General features: G+C 43.3%; 6 protein-coding genes across 6 annotated transcripts; 3 read left to right on the forward strand and 3 right to left on the reverse strand.

Annotated features, from left to right (window-relative positions):
• Positions 1–1,706: 1,706 nt before the first annotated feature.
• Positions 1,707–2,587, reverse strand: LOC131266571 (uncharacterized). The gene is made up of 4 exons (XM_058269138.1): positions 2,521–2,587; positions 2,051–2,215; positions 1,929–1,984; positions 1,707–1,850 (listed from the first exon to the last, which is right to left on the reverse strand). The coding sequence occupies exons 1-4, from the start codon at positions 2,585–2,587 to the stop codon at positions 1,707–1,709; spliced, it is 432 nt and encodes a 143-aa protein (XP_058125121.1).
• Positions 2,588–5,760: 3,173 nt separating this feature from the next.
• On the reverse strand, positions 5,761–10,481 carry LOC131266570 (uncharacterized). The gene is made up of 4 exons (XM_058269137.1): positions 10,403–10,481; positions 8,066–8,230; positions 7,946–8,001; positions 5,761–7,867 (listed from the first exon to the last, which is right to left on the reverse strand). The coding sequence occupies exons 1-4, from the start codon at positions 10,467–10,469 to the stop codon at positions 7,724–7,726; spliced, it is 432 nt and encodes a 143-aa protein (XP_058125120.1). The 5' UTR covers positions 10,470–10,481; the 3' UTR covers positions 5,761–7,723.
• A 4,923-nt stretch (positions 10,482–15,404) lies between these two features.
• On the forward strand, positions 15,405–16,919 carry LOC131266559 (N6-adenosine-methyltransferase non-catalytic subunit). Its single transcript, XM_058269126.1, has 3 exons — positions 15,405–15,556; positions 15,624–15,779; positions 15,849–16,919. Exons 1-3 carry the CDS (start codon positions 15,491–15,493, stop codon positions 16,797–16,799), a joined length of 1,173 nt encoding a protein of 390 aa, XP_058125109.1. The 5' UTR covers positions 15,405–15,490; the 3' UTR covers positions 16,800–16,919.
• A 67-nt stretch (positions 16,920–16,986) lies between these two features.
• Positions 16,987–18,283, reverse strand: LOC131266560 (coiled-coil domain-containing protein 97). Its single transcript, XM_058269127.1, has 2 exons — positions 18,201–18,283; positions 16,987–18,130 (listed from the first exon to the last, which is right to left on the reverse strand). Exons 1-2 carry the CDS (start codon positions 18,216–18,218, stop codon positions 17,006–17,008), a joined length of 1,143 nt encoding a protein of 380 aa, XP_058125110.1. The 5' UTR covers positions 18,219–18,283; the 3' UTR covers positions 16,987–17,005.
• Positions 18,284–19,792: 1,509 nt separating this feature from the next.
• LOC131266564 (antigen 5 like allergen Cul n 1-like) lies at positions 19,793–21,236 on the forward strand. The gene is made up of 5 exons (XM_058269132.1): positions 19,793–19,898; positions 20,000–20,080; positions 20,218–20,408; positions 20,481–20,728; positions 20,822–21,236. Exons 1-5 carry the CDS (start codon positions 19,877–19,879, stop codon positions 21,081–21,083), a joined length of 804 nt encoding a protein of 267 aa, XP_058125115.1. The 5' UTR covers positions 19,793–19,876; the 3' UTR covers positions 21,084–21,236.
• A 2,560-nt stretch (positions 21,237–23,796) lies between these two features.
• Positions 23,797–25,710, forward strand: LOC131266556 (transforming growth factor beta regulator 1). The gene is made up of 2 exons (XM_058269124.1): positions 23,797–24,180; positions 24,268–25,710. Exons 1-2 carry the CDS (start codon positions 24,079–24,081, stop codon positions 25,384–25,386), a joined length of 1,221 nt encoding a protein of 406 aa, XP_058125107.1. The 5' UTR covers positions 23,797–24,078; the 3' UTR covers positions 25,387–25,710.
• The last annotated feature ends 21 nt before the right edge of the window (positions 25,711–25,731 follow it).

Here is a 25,731-nt window from a genome sequence, read left to right on the forward strand (position 1 = left end):
AATAAAACTTAAAACGCAGGCCACGTGGTCACCAAATGCACTTCGGTATTATGTTTCAAATGTTATCAAATACGGGCTCAATTTGTCATTTTACGACAAACATGGTCAAACACCGTTTAAAATCTGTACTAATCAGCTCGTAAATGCTCCAGATGCAAATGGGACTAAATTCGTTACAGATTACTATGATTTTCTGCCATGACAGAGCGTTGGTAATGCTGCTTCTTTAAAATCTTTCATGAGTTTTGGAGTGAAATAAAAATTGACCATTTTGTCTTCTCTTGGAACGCGGAGCTGATGAAATGATTTGCTCCTCTATTAGCTCGCTTGCCTACGCCTCGATTCTAGTGTTGTGCTTAATGAATCTTTCACCTAAGATTCATTCAGATGGATTCATGAATCTTTGTGGATTCGAATCTTCAAAGCTTAATGAATCTTTTGAAACCTTAATGAATCTTTCATGGATCTGCCATGAATCTCCCCGATTCTTTCATAGGCCCCCGTAAACAATGCGAGCAAAAAAAAGAAAAAAAGAGGTCCCTCAACCCATTTGTGGCTTGTGACTTTTCATCATTTGGTGTGTCTTTGGGATTCATGAATCTCTAGACGAAAGATTCATGCATCACTTATAAGGCAGAGATTAATTCAGATTCATGAATCTGAATCAGATTTACACAACTCTACTCGATTCTCATCACCATTCTCAGCACTGTCATGGATTGTTTTGATTTCTAATACAACCTGCTTGGCAGCACTGAACTGTGCGTTTACATGTCCTGTGGTCGATTTCTTCCTCAGCATGATTCAAAATTTTGAATATTTATACTCGATAAATGTTCGTTAGGAGGAAAAACACCAGCACGTGTCGCGCTGTTAAATTGTATCAAAATATTGTAAACAATAAATAAGGTATCCATTTATTTTGTTTTGTGGTTCAATGCTAAACTTTAACCAACTTTACCACGAAAGTATTAGTCTCAGTGTCGTGTCCTATTTATAGCACAGCAACCACGATTTCTTTCTACTTCCGGGTCGTCTGCCGGCAACGATTTAGTTGGTTCAAGATGTGAATGGTCAAGGCTCTACATTCTGGGAAAGCACCTCGTGCTTCTGCCAATAATAGCTACAACCTTACATTGCACATCCATTTCAATATTAGATACAAACTCTGTCCAAATCTTAATTTCTTTTCCAAGCTCTGTGTACAACTTCGCTTTATTAACAACCTTCAGGAACATGAGATGACGAGTAAAAAAGCACGTTGCGGTTGAAAATCAACAACTTGTTACGGTTTTATTGTACTCTCGTGCTACTTGATACTATCATCCGTTGCTATCGAGCCCATCGTTCAACACTACACGTTTTTGACCACAGTTTTTGTTTGGTTTCTACTCATCCGCTAGATTTTTAGATACGCTTTCCCCGCTACATCCGCAAATGGTCACCAATCGACTCTATTTATACTGATTGAAATTCTGCTATCTACCGAGTCAATATTCAGATCCCCTTAGGAAGCTGTCTCGTTCTTATTTGGCTGCCACGTAGTACAAGCCATTTATGTAAATTTCTGTCATTGGTGCTTACGAACGAAGATTACGAGTTATAAAATTCTTTTGATAAATGCAGTATTTCATACCTAACGTTCTATAGGTCCGACAGGTTTATTCATAAACAGATTCATAGAACAGTTGAATTTGTTATGTTCATTAGGCATGGTTCAGGAAGGCGATCGCACCGAACAACAGCACGCCGAACGTGACGGACAGCGAGGATGCACCGTTGCAGTTATCTTCGTAGCAAGCGCACACCACCTGGCGGCCACCGTATCCGGAACGTTCGTAACATTTGCCCTGGTGCAGAAGAAAGGAATGCAAATGTTAACATTGTCTCCTCGCAAACCCCTGTATGAATGAAACCCTTCCCCGTACCTTGTAGGCGCTCTCATCGTAGCCGCATTCTCGAATAATTCGAGTCTCTGGAGGAACTGTCGTGAAGAAAAACGATTTTTATGTGAGCCGCCAGATAAATGGAAAATATTTCGCCTACTTACGATTGTTCACCGGGAACTCGATGATCTGAACAATCTTGCGGCAATATTTGTAGGCGAGGCCTCCCTTGTGTTCGGTACAGTCAACGGACATCGTTTCCGGTGGGACATCGTTCGAACAGTTGGCAGCAAGAGCACTATTGCACTCATAACAACGGATGGCGTCACCTGAAAAGAGTCGTAAAATGAATTCATTATGGTTGCGCATTGAGTTCATGATTGAGTTTAAGGTTATATTTCACAAAAAACCAATAGATTCAATCACTAGAAGGATAATAAAGTTTCATTTTAAAACGGGCTGTCTTGTCGCAGGATATCGTTATTGCTGCAAATTATCCAGCTTACATTTAATCGTATCAAAAACAAGCAGCATTTCAAAAATGAAAACGTCAGATGAAAAAGCGAAAATGAGGAGAGGATGACTGTCTTCATTCGAAAAATTACATTATTTCTTTTGCTTACCAAACACTTACCTCTCTGGACGAAGACCGCAATCATCAGTAAGCTGACGAGAAACGCAGACTGCAGCGTAGCCATCATGGTTGGCTTTGGTTGGGCGTTTTACAAAGAGTCGGCTGATTGATCTTTTCCTATTTGTCGTTACTAATATTAATCCTTTTTGGTGCTATACTGAGACTTTCTCGTAACTGGGGGTAGCCAATCACAACTTCAGCTTTTTTTTATTCGGATCAGCTATGGGGATAAGCAGTTGGAGTTGAATGGCAAATGCAGGAAAAGGGCCAATGCTGTTTTGTTCTTTTTTTTGGAAAGATAGAAAAAAACTACAGTTTCCGGGCATTAATGTCTAAATGCGGTTGTAGGGACGTGACGTCGATTGGATACCCAGTTCAGTTGTTCGCGGACCCGATCCGGCATGTTTCTTGGGTAACCTCAATGCTTTGAAATATACAGTAAGACAAGAAAGTAGACGCACAGTCACCCTTTCAAATTTGAATTTTGATTATCTCCGAAAATAGATAACCTAGGACAACAATTCAAATTCTTATCGCAGTCCATTCAAGAAATTGATATGTGTGTGTTGCGGAATCAGAATAGGTACAACCATGAGTTAATTTAGCTGGGAGGTGCATTACACCCCACCGAGTCGTCTTGCCCCACTTTCCCCTGAATAGTTTCTAATCTAAAAACTCGAGACGGATAAACGCATATCTTCTCGTACCCGTAAACAACTCGATCTGAAGAGATCAATGACGTTGTTCGTTTATGTTGCCGAATGAAAACTCAATTTTTCCATTACTTCTCAGAATCGTCGTTTCCAACGATCTCTGGTCGTGGGATTTGTCGGTCTGCTCCACACACGCACAGAAAGATCTATAGTGAATCAGTAACGAATGGTGAATCGTCGGAAAATGTCCCACACATGAGCAGCAGCTGAGCATACTTGCCATGCCACTTGTGGACAAAAAAATGGACCGGTGGAAAAACTAACAGGTGGAGTTTTCCAACCTTTTTCTGACACCACGTACTGCTACGCAACTGATCGATGACTTCGGTTGGTTCATGAAGATGGTATTTTTAAACCGTCGAACAAATCATTTCTTGTTACGCTAAGCCAGTACGGGGACAGATGATTGTGCATGGAAGAAAATCGAAGATTTCGAAAACTTATTGGCGAAAACTTATTGGATCATAACTTTCAAAAACATAAATTTGACCCTCTTACGCTTTTAGTAGTGTAGAAAACGAGATGCCACCATTGTCACGATGTTTGTCTGATTTAGATATTCCACATGATGAGTATGGGTCAGACCTCACAATAGGAGGAAGGGGACGTAACGGCTTGACGTCCCCATAATAACTTTTGCTCATGCTGCAGATAAAAATAGCAACTGGAGGAGGCAAAACTAATTTTAAATTTTTAACAGACCGAACGTTTCAGTGAGATTGTTGTATGTAAAACCGACAATTTTTGCAGTTTTCTGTTTCATAATTAATATGTTTTGTTTGTGGCTCCGTAGCAGAACCACAGGGTTTGTTTAAATTTAGAAAAGTGGTTTTTGTTTTGTTTTTCATAGACAATTTTCCTGCTGTTGGCGACATTTGCTACACGTTTATTAATTTTGCATGTGACTGCGATTTCAATTAACTTCGCTGTTGTATTTCGCACAAACAACTAGCTTAATTTCTAGTGCAAGCTAAGACAAATGAAGTAAAGACAAATAATATCACATTTGCATGCATAAACAATGTGCCATCATGTTTAAAAAATGTGGAAAAGAAAGATGGCTTTTTTAACAGAGCGTCAATTTGGTTAAATCTAGGAATAACGTATTCACTTTGTGCTGGAACACGATCATATAAATCAAGCACTGTATCACTTTCTAAACTGCGTTTGAATTTGTTTCCAGTCCATACAAACTTCACTGTTTCAAACAATTCTTTTTTCTTTCATTCTTTTGTTGAGTTGTTCTGCAAGTGCGAGAAAACCGCGTTTTCTTACACTTGTACAGCAGAAGGTCGCGTCCGGATCGGGTATAGCAGATCACTAGGCCGAGATCCCGCCAAACCGCACGCTCGAGAGGAAAAACGAAATCACACGCGAACACGTGGAAGCACTTTTTACATTCGTACGAGGCTGGGCAGTGAACAAGATTAGGGGGGGCAGATTAGTCAGAGGGTGATCGTTTCCGCATGCGGTATGTGCAACACTGCCGGCTGTTCGATGGTGACTGACCGAATGGAACCTCAACTCGGAATGGTCGAACGACATTCGCTCGGCTGGGAGGAAACCCCAGGGGGTGGCAACTGCGCGCGCTTCGGATGAACGCGAGACATTCATTCAAGTTTTCCTTTCGACACCGAATACGAGTTTGCTGATTTTCAATTCTTTCTCCACTACTTAAATTTACCTCGTATTATTTATGTTTCTCTACTAGCGTGGTGGTACTATTTTTACTTCGCACAGGGTAGCTACCAAAAAGATGTTTCACCTCCCAGCTTTGAAGCATCGTTGTTTACATCGTCAATGGGCGAAAGCAACGCTAGAAAATGTTTTTCATTTTGGTGAAACATAGCATCCGTGTTCCAGGCACCCTAACTTATGAGTTTTGTGACGTAAGAAATCATCAGCTTCAAAAACATATTTTTACTTATTATTCGTTATAACGAATAAATATATAAATCAAGCGGATAAAGAGGGAAAATTTCACGTTTTAACGGCACTTATCTTTAAAGATTCATCTCGACACGCTCCTTGTGGTCCTCGTTACCGAACTTGTTGCGGGAAGCCAACTGCGGTTTGTAGCCACACTCGCGCCACAGGCGAAAAGAGTCCGGTACGCGAATACCACGGAATATTTTGGATATTGAAAAATTAAGCAGGAAATATGGTACTTAAACATCCAACTAAATCTGAGGTCCACTTCAATATCGCAAAATAAATACTATTCCTTATGTATTTATATTATGTGATTGAATATTCCTACCACCAGGAAGACCTCAGCAACCTTCTTCTTAACCAAGGTTTTATTATCCTTGTCAGTCAAACTAATGCTCACACCCATGGCTTACTCCCCTGGGGAAAATGGCCATTAGCCGCACCCTACCGCAGGCAATAAAACAAGTTTCGCATTGACTCACCGAACTCAGCGAAACTCTACCTTGCACTGTAACAATTTCCATATGTGATACTAACTCTGTCCAAATTTCCAGCCCAAACCGATCACTGAAAGACAAACCACTGCTTGTTTGTTTTACGGGCTTTGAGTGCAGCTTCGCTTTATTAATCTTCCGGAATATGAGATGACGTGTAACAAAATACATAATTATATCACAAAATGCACCAATAGAGTTATCGTTGCACGTTGCGGTTGAAAACAAACAATTTATAACGGTTTCATTTTATTCTCTTCTGATTTGATACCATCATCTGTTGCTATCGAGCACAACGTTCAACCCTACAAGTTTTTGCGTTTGTTTTGTTTGTTTTAAATTTCAATCGCGCTGTTTCTCTAAGTTATCCCTAAAAACTAGCACAGTACTGGTCGCATGTACTTTCGCTTTAAAAACCTAATATGAAAGAGCTCTTTTCGGTGCCTCATTGCTTCAGTGGGTCAACGTGTGTGTGATGAAAGAGATAAAGTTTAGCCATAACTGTTCCGTGTTTGTGTGTTTAGTCATTAGCTTTGACTATTCTATTTCGTATATTATAAATTGTAAGATTCTGCTAGCCTTAGTATAAAGCCTGTTTGAAATATTCAACTAATTTTACAAAGCGGCCTATGCCAAAACTAATGATTACACAAACATAAAAACACTTGCGATGTATTGCAATGAGAGCAAAAAAAACGAAATCGAAATGACAAATTACTGACTCTGACGAGTGGCATGAGCGGATAGTGGATAAGCCACAGATAGACCACGCACACAGTTAGGAAATGCCCTCAATCCCACCTAATCTATATACTTATGTTTTTCCGTTTTCTTTAATTTTATCCAAACCCCTATCCTTACTAAACTAAGCATTCTCGAACAACGATGACGCGCGCTTACACGTTAACGAACAAGCGGGGAAATTAGATTTCCACTACGTGTGTTGAAAAAACGACGGCTGGGAAAGTTGCTCCACGCGCAACATACACACTAATCGAACAAATTTTCTCTTCCCACTTCCGGCGAGTGGTCGCTTAACCGCTAGTATTTATAATGTATTTCAATCGTGTTTACCATTTATCTTCATTTATAGTTTTGCGTTTGCGTTTATTACTTGATTTTTACCACCTACATTATGTTTTTGTTTTTGTTGTTTCTGTTTTTTACCGCTTATGTGTGACTCAATGCGTGTTTTGTTTGATTTAACCTTTCAGACAACTAGATAACAACTACGACTTAAAAACAAAAATAAACAGGTAGAATAAAATAAATTTCGAAATATGTGTTTCTACTATGCTTGTCAAACTGCCCGCTTTCCTCCAGCTACTTTTGTCCTGTTTTGACTGACTACGCGTTATGACGACGCCACGTTTTACTAAGATTTTATTTTTCTAGTTTTTTTTTAGTAAAATTGAAAGAATTAAGGATGAGCTTTCTCCACATCGGCGGTTTGCGGTACTTCCATTCTACGCGAGCCAATCCTGACGTCCAAGAAGCGGTTCTGGCAGCATGGTTGAGATTATATTAATTTATTTGAATCTATAATTCCTTACCATTAAGGAGTCGACAAAATCCCTACCTTACGATTTGTGTTTTTTTTTTCTTTTTCAAAACAAGCAGTATGAAAATATTTACGGAAAGATAAATCTATCTGCTAAACGTGTCCATGCACATTTGTAACCTTTGATCGAAGGTTAATTTAATCCTTCTCTCGAATGGGGTACACTCAATGACAATTAATTGGAATGGTTCCGGCGCAGGTCGAGGATGCTTTATGGTTTCCGTCAGTTCCTCCCTCGCTTACGTTGGTTGTTTGTAGAAAAGTGAAACATAACACTACGACGGCATCGGGCCAAACAACGATCATGTTAAATTCCGTAGGAGTAGCATATCGTTGTTTGAGCAAACAATCGAAAAGTTACAGGAGATTATTTTTTGTAGACAATCGACGCCATGCAGATGGTTGGGTCGGAAACGTAGTCACCCATGGAAAGGAAAACACGAAAATGAACGATATCTCCACTAATGGCGGTGGATTTGTGGCGGATGAAACCGTTGATTGGATTAAGCACGGATCAGAAAGGCGATCGCACCGAACAACAGCACGCCGAACGTGACGGACAGCGAGGATGCACCGTTGCAGTTGTCTTCGTAGCAAGCGCACACCTCCTGGCGGCCACCGAATCCGGAACGTTGGTAACACTTGCCCTGGTGCAGAAGAAAGGAATGCAAATGTTAAAAGTGTCTCCTAACAAACCCCTGTATGAATGAAACCCTTCGCCGTACCTTGTAGGTGCTCTCATCGTAGCCGCATTCGCGAATAATTCGGGTGTCTGGAGGAACTGTCGTGAAGAAAAAAATTATGATGGGAGCCGCCAGAGTAATGAAAATATTTCGCCTACTTACGATTGTTCACTGGGAACTCGATGATCTGAACGATCTTGCGGCAATATTTGTAGGCGAGGCCTCCCTTGTGTTCGGTACAGTCAACCGACATCGTTTCCGGTGGGACATCGTGTGTGCAGCTGGAATCGTCCGCACTGTTACACTCGTAACAACGGATGGCGTCGCCTGAAAAGGAACGCAAAATTAAAAGCTTCCATGTTTTGGACATCTGTGGATAAAACATCAATAAATAGCAAAGCCTTTGAAAATAACACGTGCCCATGATTGAGTAGAACAAAAACAAAAAACAGTTACAAACAACCTGTATTCTGTTCCGTGATTCAGACGAACCTTCGTGTGCTTCGCCTAATGCGGATCACTACGCGGGATTTAATCGGCCGTATTATAACTATGATGGACTCAGATTTTGTTTTTGTCGAACAAGTAATGCCCGTTCTTATCGGCGACAAGACAAAGCGAGAAGCGTCTCAGGCATACTTCAAATACTTTAAATGTTGACGTTGACCCGTCTGAGACCAGCGATAACCATATCCCTGGCGAGGTTAAAAGTAAGAGCAAAAAAAGCAGACCAAGTACTGAAACATTGGCATTTGTTTCGTTTAAAACATTCTTATCACATACGGTTAAAGAAAAAATACCCTTGACGGGAATGAAAAATAAAGACTGATATTGAAAAATAATCAAGCGTAGTGATCCACGAAACGACAGGAAAACTTGTTTCATGGACATCGGTAACCAAATTTCATGCCATAGTTGACTTTATCCGCTGTAATTAGCTGACAGTGAATACAAATCAGTTTAAAATTCATCAGAATCAGAGTAGCCTGTAAAACGCAAATTCCACGTGAAGAACCAATACTCTGACATTAGGTACTTTCCACGAGATGACACCATATTCAACTTAAACAGGTTCTGCTGTTGTTGGTTGATTTTAATAGAGACTTCAACTGCCTTTCGGCTACATTCGCCTCGTTAAACAGGTTCTGTCTATTTTCAACCGTGTGGCACGTGTTAATATATTCTGTTCAGAAAAAATACAAACCACCCTGGCACAGTGAAAGGGGGATCTCCCGATTAAGTCATCATAAAAACGTACACATAGTTACCGTATTTAATTTTACTTCCAGGTTAGGTCTTTTCGAAAGTATTTGTCTTAAATTTTCCTATGTTATTGTTGTACTAGTCGCGCATCTTTACACCGATTTAATAGAGGGGGCAACTCTTTTCATTCCACGCTCTGCCTTGCCTATAATATTACATAACTGTTTGCCACGGCGCATCGGTGAAGGAAAACTCGCCACCTTACCACCCGTCGCTGGAAAACCGTTAATAATCCCCAACACGCCGAACAAGCAATACGCTGCGCTGCGACTGTTTTTAATTGGTTTCATTCCGAAACACGTTAATCTAATCAACTTCGGGCCGTCACCGAAATGTCTCGTCCATTGCATACGACGTTGGAAAGGGCCACAAGGAGAAAAAGAACTTCGTTAGACCATAATTCTTCCCTCTCATCAAGATGTCCAGATATGTGGTAATTTGTCCACAATGGAAGACGGAAACGGGCCGCACAAAAACCCCTGGTAACGGTGTGACCTTGAACCGAAGGGCAACTTACGCCTCCCTACGAATCGAACACGGCTCAAAATTTCCATAGTCTGTAACCGTTAGAATTTTCATTCCTTCCGACACGGAACGGAAGAAATATCCAAAGACGGACCAAACCGTCCCACTACGTCATGTGGCGTTTGACGTTTCGAAAGAAATCGATCCTTATGGTTGGAAGAAAAAGAAAACCCGTGCGGAAATACCGTTCCCCACTCCTCGTTCATGTGCATTCCCGGCGTCCTCCTCCAGTATGATGTCTTACATAACCACCGTTTTTCGTCCAGAATTCACGTGCGGAAAAGATTCTTCACGAAGGGTGGCCCCATAAGGGTACTACCGTCTCGCCCTGCAGCCAATTGCTCCATTCCATCGCTCATACCGTGCAAAACTTTTCTAGACCAACTCAGAGTCACAGCCTTCCTGCTTTCTTTCGAGAAGCTGGCTGACCTCGTGTGAATCACGGAACGGTCGGTCAATCTTCTGTCGGACCCGGTATGCTACGCTCTTACATCCAATTAAGGACGGAATTGGATAATGTCTGTACGGTGTAGCCGTAACCGCCGCTGAGCACATGGACATGCACCACACATCTCGGGGAGCATTATTCTTTTCCAACCCAACGATTTGCAAACCGCAGCACGCGTTCCCGCTTGTGCTACATAAGCCACAAGCGTCTTTAATCTAAAAATTACGTTTTACCCCACTGTTTCCTTATCGCCAAACACTTACCCTTGCCGACGAAGACCGCAATCAGCAGTAAGCTGACGAGAAACGCAGACTGCAGCGAAGACATCATGGTTGGCTTTGGTTGGGGCGTTTTACAAAAGTGTTGACGCTAAAGCTGATCCTTTTTCGCGCTACTGGGTCTGGCTCGCCCGTTTTCCTTGGCGTGTTAAATCCTTCTCACGAACCTGTCAAAAGAAAGGAACCTCGATTCACATACACGAACACGCAGGCACACGAATACAGTTATGGGCACACAGGGTAGCGTAACGACGGCTGGCAAGGATCGATGAATGTTTCTTTTCCCTATGCCCGCGTGCGCAAACGCATACGACACCACACGGAAGCGGGATACAAATCAGGCGCACACCACAGCAAAACTACTGTTGCACAATGGACAATCAGGTGGCGTGAGTTTATTTTCAAATTTCCATTCCTATCCTTGAACTATGCAAAAACTTCACCGATTGCTCGAATCTTCAATGTACTGAATACTTAGTTTCCAGGACTTCTTTCTTCTTCGATAATCGCAACCTCAATTCACTTTATGTAACCGATTTCATTATACATCACACACATACACACGTGCAAAAACCACACTCATACACCCGGGGGCCCATCTAGGAAGGCGACCCGGAAAACTATATTAGTTTCCCCCCGATCGAATCGATAGTGGCGAAGGATGGCTTTAAGTAATCACTGCGGCAAAGGTCACCAGGGCCGTACGTTACACAACCATTCCAGAGTCCGTGGTCCAGTTTCGACGGGGTCCTAGTGTACCACACGATGTTGCCACTCGTTTTGTTCATAACATTTGTACGTTACATTCGATGCAGTATACAATTTCCACCAATGCGACCTTGCTCTTAAAGGTTTTTTCCTGATTTGAAAAATAATATGGATGGCTACAAACCTACCAATTCGGTTACTCACGAACCTTTCAGAAGACGGATGCTGACTAGACGCGAGGACAACAACCGCACACTGGAACGAGTAACGACGAACTGTACGTGAGCCCAACCGAGCGGCCAACCCGACGCGGTTCCCTTGTGGAGTAGCCTGGCAACTTCCCCTCGACAAACACGGTCAAGTGGTACCCGCGCGTCATCACTCTCTTTCTTTAGCTTCTCTCAGTTTTTACCTCGCAGTGATCGGCTACTCTCAAGCCGACTGTGGTTGCCGTCCCCATGGGGGGCCAAGTTCTCGTTTGGGCTACGGATCTGGAATTGTTGCACCACTTGCCGTCGAATCTTACCTTTATGCTGCTGAAGAGGTGATGGAGGTGCCTGGTACTAAAAGGAGGTGCCTGGTGCCTGGTGATATCAGCCACGATCTCCGAATCTGACGCCTTTTTGCTGATTGGTCTTAAATAAAAACGTGTGGTCTCACACTTTTCCATTATTTTTTTCCGGCTGAAAAGCAACATCGAATCGATCTTGATCTGGTTCTAACCAGCGGGGCACGAAATATATCGTATGATAATTAGGATTGCCGAACTTTGAACTAACTCAGCTTTTCTGAAAACTATTTATACGATAACGCTCGAGCTGTGCTAATGCAAACGTGACTTATAATTAATAGCTTTCGACGGAGGCCGGGTTCCGCTTGGTTCCGCTCGTTAGCAACCTATTGGTGATAAACAACAGCTTCGAAAAATGGAAACAACGACATACAGGCAGCAGATCTGCCTTCTGTTTATCACTTTTCATTATCACCGGTACTCGTTGGCACCTCGCTTATTACCTAAACCCTGAATGATCCAAAACGAAGCATAAAAAGAGAAGAGTAAAAAAATATATTCAAATATGGAAACAGTAAGAAAACACAAATTCATATTAAAGGAACAAAAGTATTTTCAATTTAAAACAAATAGCTCAATATCTCACCCCGTTTGCGATATATTTGAATAGATTGAAATTTATTTGTAATGGTCTATAACAATTGCGAATGTTTAAAAGTAATATGAGTTAAATTAAATGATTGAGAATTGACTCAGATGTTTAAAGAGATTTACAATAATTCCCGAATGTGCTAAACTATCAATTTTCCTTTTACTTTTTGATACCTGACACTTGACATGTGTTTTGTCGGTAGATATAAATATTAATTTGTTTAATTGAAGTATTCTTCAAAATTCAACTAGTTAGATTTCTCAACGTGAATTTCAGTTTACAAATTAGCTTCTCTCTGCTTACATCTACGTATCACGTGCTCATTTGCTATCACTATCCTCGGCTTCACTGGATACAGATCCAAAAGTGGATGCACTAGTATGAAAGGAATTCGGACTCATACCTAGCTCTCCGTCTATCCCGTCAAGGGACGAACTATGGCGTAAAATGCACTCCACTTTTGCTACAAATCTTTGCATTGTAAGAATGCTTTCGACTTCCTGTTTCTGAACGTCGGTACGCTTAAATGCAGCGTCTTCGTCATATTTGGCCAGCTCAAACATTTCGAACGTTTCAATGTACTTATTGCATGCATCGACTAACTGCTGGAGATCTTCCACCAGTTCGTCCACCTTCCTGTAGCAGCCTAGTTCGGCGTTCGTTATGATCGTACGCAGATCGGAGCATTTTGCAGCAACTAGTTGAAAATCGGGGAACTGAAAGAAGAGAGAACCGAAAAAAGGATAATGCAAGTAGTGGATCGTTACTGATGTCACACGACGGGAAAATCCGCTTGTGTGGGCATGCGTTGTTACGCTTCAGATATTGCGCAAAATCTCCGTAGTGTAAAAGTTAGAGAAATAATGAAACTCTGCCAAAGGACGCAGAATAGAAGAAAGTAAAATTTCCCCTTGAAAATCTGAAACTGCGAGAGAGTAGTCGTGCCCCCTTTTTTTAGACGAAAGGGGCATGACAAACAACAGTCGAAAATGACGGAAATTTTAAATCCAGACTATGAAAAAGGCTCATCACTTACATAATTTTTGGTGAAATTTAAAATAATAAAGAATTTTGCTTCATCAATTGCAAAAATTTGCTCAAGTAGCCCTTCGATAAGGTTCGCCGTTGCTTCTCCGTGCAATTTGACCAAAACTCTACGATCAAGCATCGATTTCGTAGTCGGAGCTTTGTCGTGGACGTGTACCCATCGGTCGCTGCATTCACTCTCCGACGGGTCACTGATGGTAGATCTTGGCGACACCATAATGTACGGGTCGTCTGTGTCTGGATCGCTCAACGGAAAAGCAATATTGGCACCAGCGAAGCGAGGCGGACCGGAAAACCCTGGTGGGGCTACGGGGTGATCGTAGAGTCCGGTCCGTATGTAACTTTCATCGATGTCCGGCAATTTGTTAGTTTGCGATGGAATATCCAACGATTCGGTCGACATTTTCCTGCCCTCTGTGCCTTGTGAGCCTTGCTTAGCTTTGACGTGTCCACCCGGACCGACGCGTTGCTTTTTTGCCAGCTTATCCAGCTTCACAAAGGAGGCGATCAACGATTGCGTCATTTCATAGGACGCCAGATGCCAGCGACTAAATGCGTCCTTAAAGTTCGGGCATAGCTCGTTCTGAAGGTTCACCAGGCCCGCCGGCTGACTTTGGACGTAGCCTTTGATAATGCTCCATGCGTTTACAATACGCGTAAACACAAATATAAAGTCCTTCACCGCCCAAGCCAAACCCTGCGAGTTGATGTTTGCCATCACGTTATCCGGCTTGACTAGATCCATCTCCAGGTTGGTGCAGAGGGTGTCGATTCTCTTAAAGCATGGCCGCGTCTGGTTGCTGGACGCCAACACACCGGCCAGCTTGCAACCTTTGAGTGCAGTGTCGATCATGACTTCGAAATGATCCGTAATAGGTTCCGATGGTGCAGTAGTAGGCTTTGCACCCTCGCATGATAGCTTTTGAACACTGAAAACACAACATTTGAAATGATATGGGATGCTTTTGTACTAAGCCCATGCCGGTAAAAGAGTAAACTTACCACTGCGCACCTTCGAAGCCCGTGGGACGATTGGCGTAGGTAGAACAATAATGGATTCCACCAGTGAAATCTCCTGTATCATTTATCGGAAGTGGCATACAGCTTCCGGCTCGAACGTAAGGATTCATCATCGTAGGTGCGCTGTTATTAACACTGAAATTTGTTTATTTCATGACATACTATATAACCAAGACACATTTGCGAACTTATTTCTCCATACTTACACGACCTGGTTCCACAGGCTTGGAATTCGATATGGAAGATAGCAAAATTGAGGATTCACCATTCCAGGCGGTGCATTTATGCCATTAATATAACTTGTACCATTGTTCTGATATGCATGGGAAGCAACATGTTGGATAGCGTTACTCATTGGAGGTCCACTAGCTGCTCGATGGTCCGGCGGAGGCACTAAAAATGGTAAGTACAGTGCGTCGTTGCGGTTTTCAGTTGACTGAATGGTCTTGGCAAATTTTCCTCGATTAGCTGCTACGAAATAATGAAACGAAACTTTACTATAGTTAAGGGTGTCAAAAAACAAACGAAAATGGCACACTTACAACCGACTAGAAATCTGTTACTTTGTCCCGAACCGTTGCTAGCCATTTCGATTCCAAGTACGGATTGTTCTTGTTTCTAGCACTTCCGAAGAGCTGCACAGATTCTTCCGGAATGACTAGACGCTTTATGGCTTGCTGTCGTGGGGGAAGGAAAGCAGAATCACCATGGCAACCGCCTGCTACGACGAATTGGTTGACGCTTTCAAATTCATCGCCTTTTTGTGACTATCGTCCACGATTCCTGCTCTTTTGACCGATAGTGGTTAAATGCCAAAGATAATGCCTTGGAGAGTATCCAATAATGCCTTAGATAATTTACGTATAGGAAGACGATTTTCAAACGGAAAATAACGAATTATTTTTATGGGAGCCCTTGCGCAAGTCCGTGAACTTTTTCGACGCTTGAACTTTTGTCCGCTTTTGACAGCTGCTTCTGTCAAACCACCAAGCAACGAGCTGCTGCTTTTCGTAGCAGCACTGCTGGCATCAGTTGGTTTGGATTGTTGATTTATGGTGTACAACAACGCGCTGGTGGCAGTGGTGGTTTGTTAGTGTAAAGGAATACCAATTGTAGTTCTAATAAGTAGCGTATAATGAGTGATGTTATCAAATCTCGACGTGAGAAATCACAGAAACGTAAAAAGCTTCTAGCACAAACCGTAAGTTCGCAGGACGGCATAGAAATAGTCGGGGAAAAATAGTCAAAACAACCTTTCTTCCATGCAGTTTGGTGTGTCCAGCGTAGAAGATCTGAAGCATGTCCTCGGCACGGCGGAAGATTCACCCAACAAGTCGCAAAAATACGATGACGAGGAAGCAAGCTCTTCAACACAGTCGCAAACCGAGGGCATGGTTTACCGTGATTCTTCCACTTTCCTGAAGGTATGTTTTTGGTTCAGATTGGTGAAAGTGCACATTTGACTGTAGCGCTCCGTTGTACTTTTTTTTCAGGGAACTCAATCATCCAATCCGCACAATGATTACTGCCAGCACTTCGTAGACACTGGCCAGCGGCCACAAAACTTCATCCGTGACGTTGGACTAGCGGACCGGTTCGAGGAGTACCCGAAACTGCGCGAACTAATTCGCCTGAAGGACGAGCTGATCGCCGAAACGGCTACCCCACCGATGTACCTTCGAGCCGACCTCAAGACATTCGATCTAAAGACGCTCGGTACAAAGTTTGACGTGATTCTTATCGAACCACCACTGGAGGAGTACGCCCGAGGAGGGGCAGCTGTGGCAGCGGGTGCACCGCGCAACTTTTGGTCCTGGGACGAAATCCTAGCGCTGGACATTGGCGAGGTGGCTGCCCATAGGAGCTTCGTGTTTCTCTGGTGCGGTAGTTCCGAGGGCCTGGACATGGGGCGCAACTGTTTGCGCAAGTGGGGCTTTCGGCGGTGTGAAGACATCTGCTGGATACGGACGAACATCGATTCGCCTGGACATTCGAAGATACTCGAACCGAAAGCAGTCTTTCAGCGCACGAAGGAACACTGCCTGATGGGCATCAAGGGTACGGTGCGTCGATCAACCGATGGGGACTTTATTCACGCCAACGTGGACATCGACCTGATTATCTCCGAGGAGGCGGAGTTTGGGAGCCTTGAGAAACCGATTGAAATATTTCACATCATCGAACACTTCTGTCTCGGGCGGCGTCGGTTGCACATCTTCGGGCGCGATTCTACGATACGTCCAGGCTGGGTGACCATTGGGCCCGAGCTGACTAACTCCAACTTCAACAGCGAACTGTACGCGAGCTCTTTTGAGGAGAATCCGACCACCGGGTGCACCGAGCGGATCGAAGCTCTCCGTCCAAAAAGCCCCCCGGCAAATGGGAAGGTTCTGCGAGGCCGCGGCCGAGGGTTTCCCCGTATTCGGGGAAGGTCTCGGGTGTAGGATGCCATCGGTGTGGATTGTGGTATTCCTTCCATTTTTTACGTTTCATTTCATTTCTTATCCGACACATTCTAGAAGAAAGAACAATACTAGGAAACCACAAATAAAAGTATAATATTTTCAACACATCGTTTTCTATGCTTTTGTTTTCGGAGCTTGCAAGAACCAACATATAAAGTAAGGTTGTTACTGTTTTATTCTTTACTTCACACATCTGAATCATATTCGCAAGCCTCAACTTCGTTGCTCTCACGAGCAAAACGTTCCTGCTGCTGAAGATGATGGTTTAAATGTTTCATATATACATCCAAATCATCCTCACTTTCCTCATCAGCGCAATAGATCGCGCTTGCCTTCGGCTCAGTTTCATCGTCCTCGTCGAAATATTTTTCCTGCTCATCCTGTTCCACGATATCCAAATCGTCGTACTCCAGGGAATCATCCACACGCGAATAGTCAAACTCTTCATCTTCGCCCGCTATGAAGCGAGCGTACATGACGCCAATGAACTCGTCTCGCAGCAGATTCCGTTCACCAGCGGTAATCAGATGAGCGGGCGGAATAGCCAACTGGCGCCGCCTTGCCCTTTTCTGTCGATCGTGCCGACGTGCCTCGAGACGCGTTTCTTCTTCGTCATCAAAATTGCCCCACTGTGCCCTGGGAAACCCGGGCGATGATGGTCGGGAGCGGACCATCGTTTCCTCCATGTCTTCTAGCTGTTGCTCCTCTTGATATTCTTCCGTCTCTAACTTTTGCAGTGTTTCTTTCGCTTCGTCTTTATCCATCTGGTTGAAGATGATGTTCACAACGCTCGGTGTTACCGGAACACTAGCATCTCGTTCCCGTTTCTCCTTCTCCGTCATGTATTGGCCTACCAGCTGCTCGTACAGCAGTGGCTCGCGTTGCATCATTTCCTGCTCGCTAAAGTACGTTCCGTCGTTGCACATTTTTTGCAGTGCGGCGTAGCGCCGATTGCGAACCTCCGTTGCCCGTCCACCGTTGCGCAGTTTCCGGATGCGCTCCAGATGATAATCGATCTCGTACCGTTCATCCGGACTGTAGGCTAGCGTTTGCTCATTCTGCTCAAAGTACCGCAAATGTTCGTCCTTCATGAACGGCCCAAAACGGGAGAGGAAAGTACAATGACTTTTGTCCAGCACCTCCCGCAAGATGTTTTCCTTTTCGACCATACTGAGCTCTGGATCGTTTATTTGCTGGTTTTTGAAGAAAACCCGGGGATTGCTGCTAATATGTTCGAACAGATCATGCACGATCACATCCGGTGGCATTGCTGTTGAGGCTCCGACGGTACAAACGCTCTGTTCAGTTTCCTTAAAGATGAACGAAAGATTAACCAATAAACCTTAATAACACTCTCATAGCCTTTGAATACCCGATTACCTTTGTTTCAGTGCCCATTGTACATTATTTAATGTTAAATGTTTTGCTTAGCAAAAAACCGACGAATGCTACCATTCCATAAATCTGGGAAATGTCACGTTTGTTTACAAACAAACAATTCATAAACGTATTTGAACGTTTTTCAAAACGAAATTTGAATTTTAAATTTTTGCTTTGCATACATGCACATTTTACAGCCGGAAGTAGGAAATGCACTCAACTCGATATCCGGTGGTTTAATAAGCAATAACAAATTAAAATCATACGCAAGGTGATGCATCATCGAAACAATGGAGCGGAGAGTTAACAGCTTAACGATGAGTGCGTCATAATAATGAATCATGCGTTATCTCGTAATTTATATCGTAACATGCATTTTCTTGTAATCCAGGACATTGGAGATTGTAATTGTATGATAAAATCTACCAATTTTGTCATTGTATAACAAAGTAAGTAGCGATTTTATTTTAAAACAATGCATTTCAGTCTTCCTTTGGTTTGTACCTTCACTTTCATTTTTGAAATTTTTTGATAGATTTCTAGTACTGGCAACAAAAGGAAGATGAAGCACGAGGGATTGTAAGCTCAAAGCGCGCAGACTTTCCGACATAGAAAACCGGAACTTGAATATCAATTATCCGTTTTTCTCAAGTAACTTCCACTCGTTCATCGTTCGCTGCACCGGCGATCTAGCCGTGATCTAACTGTACCTGGATTAGAATAAAAATTTTCGATTTACAGCATGACGTAAACGCTAAGGGTCTGTTTTCATCATCCGGATTGCACATTTCGATACTTGTAGTTCTCGTAATTACTCACCGCCTAGGGTTAAAACAGGGCTAGTGGGAAAAAGCATGCTGCGTGGCCTAAAATTGCAGTTTACGCACCGGACAAGCGCCGCGTGCGCATCGCATCGATCTGCAGCACGTTTAGTTGGCAATTACAATCTATGCTAACACGCCAATGGCTACACACCACACGGCAGGTGCATCAAATTTCCCATCATTGTGCATCGATGGGAAAATGGTTAGGAAAGTGATCCGCGTTCTCTGGCGTGTCGTGTGTGTGTGTGTGTGTGATAGAAGCATGGATATACAGTTTCGTGAACTGTCCCTTTGGATTAGTCATGTTTCCATTACGGAAAGTGTAGAAATAATCAAAATTATTCCTCAAAACATCAAAAACAATGTCTACTACTTTTTATTTAGAGTTTTCTATCAGGACGAAAAAAAACGTTACAAAAATCAATTTAAACCGTTTTACGAACACAGCCATCACATCATGGCACGCAGCGTTAACACGGCGCACTGCAAGTTGCGTATTTCTTATCTTCCTATCTCAATCGCCAGCGGTACAATTCTGCGATTCCGGAAAGCTAATCAATAGGACTCCCACCACCATCTCGAAGCGTAAGGGAAAACGCCGTCTCTAGAACCGATCCCGGTGTTCTAGGTTTGGTTGGGCCCCACTTCCCTCTCCTCTCATTACGGCTGAGGGTGCGTAGTATAAATAGGCCAGTTCACCAACCGGATACGGTCAAACGGAGAACAAAGTTTCCCTAGAACATAAGCAACGACTAGCGCAGGAGAGTGGGACCGAATAGAGGGCCTTAAAGAGTTAAAATAAATCGGGCTTAGTCCTGGGTGGTCCAAAAGTTTTCCTAGTGAAATATCAAAATGTCTCCAGTGCCTGTGCATAGTACGTGAATGTCTTTCTTTCTTCTTGCTAGTGCAACATGATGACGCAAAATGTGGAGAATGTAAAAATATTTTTTTCCATCTTTTTATCCTTCCTTGCAGGGATTATCTGTGCTGTGCTATTGGTGGGTGTTATCAGTGCAATTAATGGCCAAACGGATTACTGTGACCCGACGTTATGCAGTAAGTTTCAGAAACGAAGTGAATCGTGAATTCCAAAAATACGTCATAACATGTGTCTAACAGAAAATAGGATTTACAGTGCAATAGAAAAGCTTTTAAATCGTTTAACACAAGTGATGTTTTTGTATCCAATCTAGAAAACAACCTAGTGCACGTAGGATGTGGCAAGAGCGAGAATTTTGGACCGTACTGTCCAGTTGACCGGCAGCTCGTTCCTATGACGGAAGATGTGAAAACTTACATTCTCGACCTCCACAACGTGTACAGGGCGAATGTGGCACGTGGAGAGGTGACAAACTATGCATCCGCTTCCCGCATGCCAACGCTGGTAGGTGAAAGCACGGACCCCTTCGGGGCAGGTTAAGGTTGGATACATAGTTTTACTTCACTTCTTCTGCAGATCTGGGACGAGGAGCTGCAGAAACTGGCCGAGTTTAATGTTAAAACCTGCATCTACGGACATGACTACTGCCGCAATACGAAGCTGTTCCCGCTGGTGGGCCAGAATATAGCGGCCAACTCGTTCTACGGCATGGAGGTGACGCCACTCGACACCATGACGGAGCTGCTGTCCAGCTGGTACGCCGAGAACAAGAACGCCAACCAGGACTATATCGATTCGTATCCCCTCCTGGGGCAGGATCCACCGTACGCATCAACCAAAGCACGCTTGAAGATCGCGCAATCCTTACGTTTGTCCCTAATCCGATTTTGTGCATCATCTCTCCCACCGTAATGCAGGAATGATATTGGACACTTTACACAGATCGTCATGGATAAGTCAACGGCCGTCGGTTGTGCGATGATTCAGTATACACAGAACGAGCAGGGCCACGACTGGGTGCATCAGAACTATGTGTGCAACTACTCGAACTCCATCGCCCGCGGCCATCCGGTGTATGTGAAGGGAGCACCTTGCGAGCTGTGCGTCACGGGTTGCAGCTCTGCTTATCCGGGACTGTGTAACATCGGTGAACCCGTGCAGCCGACGGCAGCGTGGTGAAAGCAAAGTGCTTGGAGCACGCGGTAACACATGCCAGACCGTTGGCAACGACTACGACATCTTGATTTTATTTATTATATTACGATAAACTAGGACTTTCTCCAATCCCCGCAATTCATCTGTTTCCCACCCCCTCATTGTAAGCCAACCAAGGACAATGACATTAAATGAATGATCTTCGATACGAGCGCTAAAGACGGGCGGTGTGGATTTATTTATTTTTTCTTCCAGCCAACATGCCTGCAGTCGTCGCATCGCACGAAAAGGACCCCTTTTTTTGTCATGTTGAGGAGTTAATTTGCGTGTTTTTGTATACGATTAAACACGTCCATTAACTCTGGTACATGATGATAAAAGCGAGCAGCGACGGATTGTGCCGAGTGGGGTTCAATATGCGATCATTTGCGAGGCGTTTTTCATGCTTATACTTTGTACAGTTACGGGCAGTGTTGATCTCGAAAGAAATTCTACAGGAGCAATATAAAAGTTAATAAAAAATAGAAAGCGTTTATGAATCAAAACTAAAATAAAATAAACGTCGAAAAGAATGATTCATGATTTAATAACCATTGTGGAGTTTTGTTTTGTGTTTATAATTTATCTCGTGCCAGTTATATTGCAAACCAGTTATTTGATTTTAATACATTCTGTACCCATTTACGGAGTGTTGAGGAAGCATGTTCAAACTGTTTGTTGAATCATGATTCAACTGCAGTTTCAATGCAATACTTTCTACAAAATAAACTGTCGATCATGCGTTTGCATTGTTTTTCATTATTTTTGTCGTAAAGCTGGAACTTGTATGAGGAGCAAGCCCATTTTAATATTTTATAAACAAATCTGCTCACAATATTATTTGTATAAAATTACAAAAAAAGGCAACAATTACTGTTTTTTAGGCAACTGCCTTTTCAAAGCAATTCAACCGCTTTTAAGTTTGACACTTTGGTTGACTCAGATTTTACAGGGTTTTTCAGTTGATATCATAACAGCAGCAGTATTTATTCTAACTGCAGCACATGATATTCCAACAGTACCAGTTGATTTCATAACGCAATCATGTTTATTATAACTGTGTCAGTTGAAATCAGAATCGTAGCAGTTGATATTATAATCCTCCTGGTACAGCAGCTTGAGCGAAGTACGCAACTGGCGAGTTTAAACGTATATCGCACGAATGACAGCCCACAGTTGATCTACATAGCAGGTGAGTTCACAACGAATGAAGCTCTTCGATCTCATTGGAACAAAAATGCTCACAAAAATACATAAGTAAAAAATGACATGCAGTCAACATGAAAATTAATCAGCACTGCTTGTTTAAAAATTCCTTTCGTTTTCTAATGAAATTAAAGCGATCCATGCGAGATGAATTCACCTACTATGTAAATACACTTTGGCGTTTCATTCATGCGATATACGTTTATACTTGTTAGTTACGTACATCGCTCGACCTGCCATACCAACTTTATAATATCAACTGCTACGATTCTGATTTCAACTGGCACAGTTATAATAAACATGATTGCGTTATGAAATCAACTGGTACTGTTGGAATATCATGTGCTGCAGTTAGAATAAATACTGCTACTGTTATGATATCAACTGAAAAACCCTGTATATTTGTTCTCTTTTTTGAGGAAATTCATTCTGCATGACAGAACCTACTAGGTTTCAATTAATGGTGGGGAAACTGAATCCCTACAGGGATTCGAATCTTTCGATTCAAATCCATTCTACTAGCCACGGAGAGCGTAACGATCAGTGTCAAAAAGGAAATTGTCTATGACATGAGCGTACTTGACACGGCAGAATATCCCGCGTTCAAATAGTACGTTATCAACATTTCAAAACCTGGAATACGTATAAAATATGAAATTATGTAAAATATGTAAAGGTTCTCTATGCAATTGAGGTTAGGACTTCGTACTGGTAAATTCGAAAGAGTAATATTTCGCTCGAAAACCAACTACAACAATCAGGGTCAGGGTTTTGAAATGTTGTAACGTATTATTTGAAACGTCCGAACCAAGGGATTTTCTGTCGTGTCAAGAACGCTCATTTCATTGATAAGTTCCTTTTTGACACTGATCGGTTACACTCTCCGTGTCTAGTTATGGGTTCATGTTTACACATAACGCCGTTGGCGTTACAACTTCAATTTTGTTGCTGTTTTGAAAGAAGGTGCGATTTACAAGGAATGTTGCCCCAGTTATTTGTTGGCCTGTCAAACCCTGTATAATTATTATTTACATTCTTTCATTTTGACTCAATAGTTAAATTAAAAATCGCATTAAAAACATGAATTAGTACGCCAGTATATTCATTTACTATATCAAAACTCCTTCTCGTCGAACAAACCACGACAATGACCATTTTTAACATACGAGTAACGGTCTTTTTGTAATGTCGCAGAAAGTTGCGACGAACACGTTGGCCAGATCGTCCAACGCCGCGACCCGGTGCCGGCGTGAGTTTCTGCGACACTTTTGATATGCAAGATGGCCGACTTGGGCTACTTTTGATTACTTTGACACTTCCGGTGAGCACAAATCGGTCGTAGAAAACCCGCTCGCAGAAATGTCGCAAGTCCGTGTAAACGCATGGTCAGATGGGATTTGAATCTTTAGAATCCGTCTAGGGATCGAATCTTCGAATCTTCCGAATCCCGATTCTGCCAACACTACTTAGGATGAAAGGAAAACAAATGCTGTTGTCAGCGTCAAAGTTTCGCTTGTGATTCCGATTGGCATATTTATCGCTACAGCAGCGTATTTGTGACTGAAAATGGTGCGGATGTAGTGCGGTGATTACGTATACGGCTTCATTGCGTCTTGGTGGCGATTACCATAGCATTTCTAGCAATTTCTAGCGCATCCTTGGTGGCGGTCATTTTACGCGCGAAACACAGTGTCTGCTGCAACAAGCTGATCGGAACCAGCGTGGACGGCAGGTAGTTGGTGCAGCACACGCCGGTCAGTCTACCATCAAGAAAATGCAAAATTCAGGCGGCGATCAACGGAGCGGAGAAGATGTTAATGAAAAATATCGGCGCAAATACTGCCAGCTGAAGCGGTACATGAAAGATATGGTGTTTGTAAGTAAATGCGCGAACCAGTGACCATCTGTTGGTAGGGACACATTCAATCTGAGCAGTTTTACTAACCCACTGTACTGTTTGTAGGAAAATGCTGCTCTGAGCGATCACATCGCACAGGTGCAAGAGAAGATCAGTCAACGGAACGAAGAACGAAGGTATATGCTGAAGAAGCTGCTTGACCACGAGAACGAACTGGAGACGCAACTCGGTCGCCCGTGCAGCAAGCTGAACGAATTGATAGCGAATAGTTTACCACCGAAACGCCAGTACAAGAAGCGGGACAAAAACTCGTCCACCAATGGAACTGCTCCTAATGCCAGCACGTCCACCGACGGACAGGATGCGCATGGAAACCATGTCGGTTCGGAGAGTTCCACGGCGGAGAATGGTGTGGCGAGGGCTGGTGACGGAGAGCTACCTTCCGGAAGTCGTATCGAAAAGACTGCCAACCGTGTTGGGCGAAAGCGTGGTCCGGCTGGTAATAAGCCGGGCAAGAAGGCGCGCCTTGGTGCGTCCGGGGCATCCAAGAAGAGCGTGCAGAACATTACCCTCAACAAATCCGGTCATCCGACGTACCCGATCGTGGTCGGTGGTTTCACGATACAGAACCTTGGCGAAATCGCTCCGGATCGACCGGCCTACCATGCTGAGTACACAATCTACCCGATCGGGTACTGCGTGACCCGGCCGTACGGTCATTACAAGGATCCAGAAAAGCGTTGCATTTACACCTGCCGTGTGCTGGATGATGGTGAGCGGCCACTTTTTGAAATCGTACCCGAAACCACCGACCCATCATCGTCATCGTCAACGTCGTCGTCGTTGGCAACTGGGGATGACATCATAAGCGGGCCGAGCACCGACAGTTGCCACGCGATGCTTCTGCAGCGCATCAATGCCGCCCTGAACATTCGCTCGATCGACTGCCGGCCGTCGGGGGATTGGTTTTTCGGTCTCGCCCATCCAACCATCTCCAGCTTAATCCAGAGTTTTCCAAGTTCGGGCCGGTGCACGAACTACAAGGGCATCAAAAAGGAAAACTTCGCCAACATGGACAAGGAGAACGATCCGACGCTAAATTACGATGCGCTGCTGCGTCATATAACTATCTCTTCGTACCATACGGTTCCGGAGATCAAGGAGGAACCGCCGGACGAATTGTTCGATCACTCGGATGGGAACTCGTTTAGCTTATCGGTTTAATGGCTTAAACTACAGCTGATTGTACATAAAGCAGAGAGATATATTTTCTGGTTCTGGTTCTGGTCACAAGGACAACAAACACGCTGATACTCTTCATTACAATATTTGTCTCTGATACCATGACCTGTATGTCACATGGCAGACTTTTGTTCAAAGCTTCCTAGAGCACTGGCAAAGACCAGTCTTTATTGGAATCACCCCAGCGCCAACTAGTTGCATTCAGATAGACCTTTACGTACGAACATCCCTGAAACCCTGCCGATTTAATAACAATATAAGCAATAAAACAAAGTATATAGATGTTTATTCCAAAACATTGTAGGCTGTACCGTTTTATTCAATTAG

This window comes from Anopheles coustani, chromosome 2 (genome assembly GCF_943734705.1).
Source record: "Anopheles coustani chromosome 2, idAnoCousDA_361_x.2, whole genome shotgun sequence".
In the NCBI taxonomy this organism is placed as follows: Eukaryota; Metazoa; Arthropoda; class Insecta; order Diptera; family Culicidae; genus Anopheles; species Anopheles coustani.

Excerpts from the sequence above, each read along its gene's own strand:
- LOC131266570 (XM_058269137.1), bottom strand. The coding sequence starts at position 10,469 with ATGATGTCTTCGCTGCAGTCTGCGTTTCTCGTCAGCTTACTGCTGATT. Across the intron at positions 8,002-8,065 it reads CGAGTTCCCAGTGAACAATC|TTCCTCCAGACACCCGAATT; the intron begins GTAAGTAGGCGA and ends TCTTCACGACAG. Across the intron at positions 7,868-7,945 it reads ACGATGAGAGCACCTACAAG|GGCAAGTGTTACCAACGTTC; the intron begins GTACGGCGAAGG and ends CTTCTGCACCAG.
- LOC131266559 (XM_058269126.1), top strand. The coding sequence starts at position 15,491 with ATGAGTGATGTTATCAAATCTCGACGTGAGAAATCACAGAAACGTAAA. Across the intron at positions 15,557-15,623 it reads AAAAGCTTCTAGCACAAACC|TTTGGTGTGTCCAGCGTAGA; the intron begins GTAAGTTCGCAG and ends TCTTCCATGCAG. Across the intron at positions 15,780-15,848 it reads ATTCTTCCACTTTCCTGAAG|GGAACTCAATCATCCAATCC; the intron begins GTATGTTTTTGG and ends CTTTTTTTTCAG.
- LOC131266564 (XM_058269132.1), top strand. The coding sequence starts at position 19,877 with ATGTCTCCAGTGCCTGTGCATA. Across the intron at positions 20,081-20,217 it reads CTGTGACCCGACGTTATGCA|AAAACAACCTAGTGCACGTA; the intron begins GTAAGTTTCAGA and ends TATCCAATCTAG. Across the intron at positions 20,409-20,480 it reads CTTCCCGCATGCCAACGCTG|ATCTGGGACGAGGAGCTGCA; the intron begins GTAGGTGAAAGC and ends CTTCTTCTGCAG.
- LOC131266556 (XM_058269124.1), top strand. The coding sequence starts at position 24,079 with ATGCAAAATTCAGGCGGCGATCAACGGAGCGGAGAAGATGTTAATGAA. Across the intron at positions 24,181-24,267 it reads ACATGAAAGATATGGTGTTT|GAAAATGCTGCTCTGAGCGA; the intron begins GTAAGTAAATGC and ends TACTGTTTGTAG.
- LOC131266571 (XM_058269138.1), bottom strand. The coding sequence starts at position 2,587 with ATGATGGCTACGCTGCAGTCTGCGTTTCTCGTCAGCTTACTGATGATT. Across the intron at positions 1,985-2,050 it reads CGAGTTCCCGGTGAACAATC|TTCCTCCAGAGACTCGAATT; the intron begins GTAAGTAGGCGA and ends TCTTCACGACAG. Across the intron at positions 1,851-1,928 it reads ACGATGAGAGCGCCTACAAG|GGCAAATGTTACGAACGTTC; the intron begins GTACGGGGAAGG and ends CTTCTGCACCAG.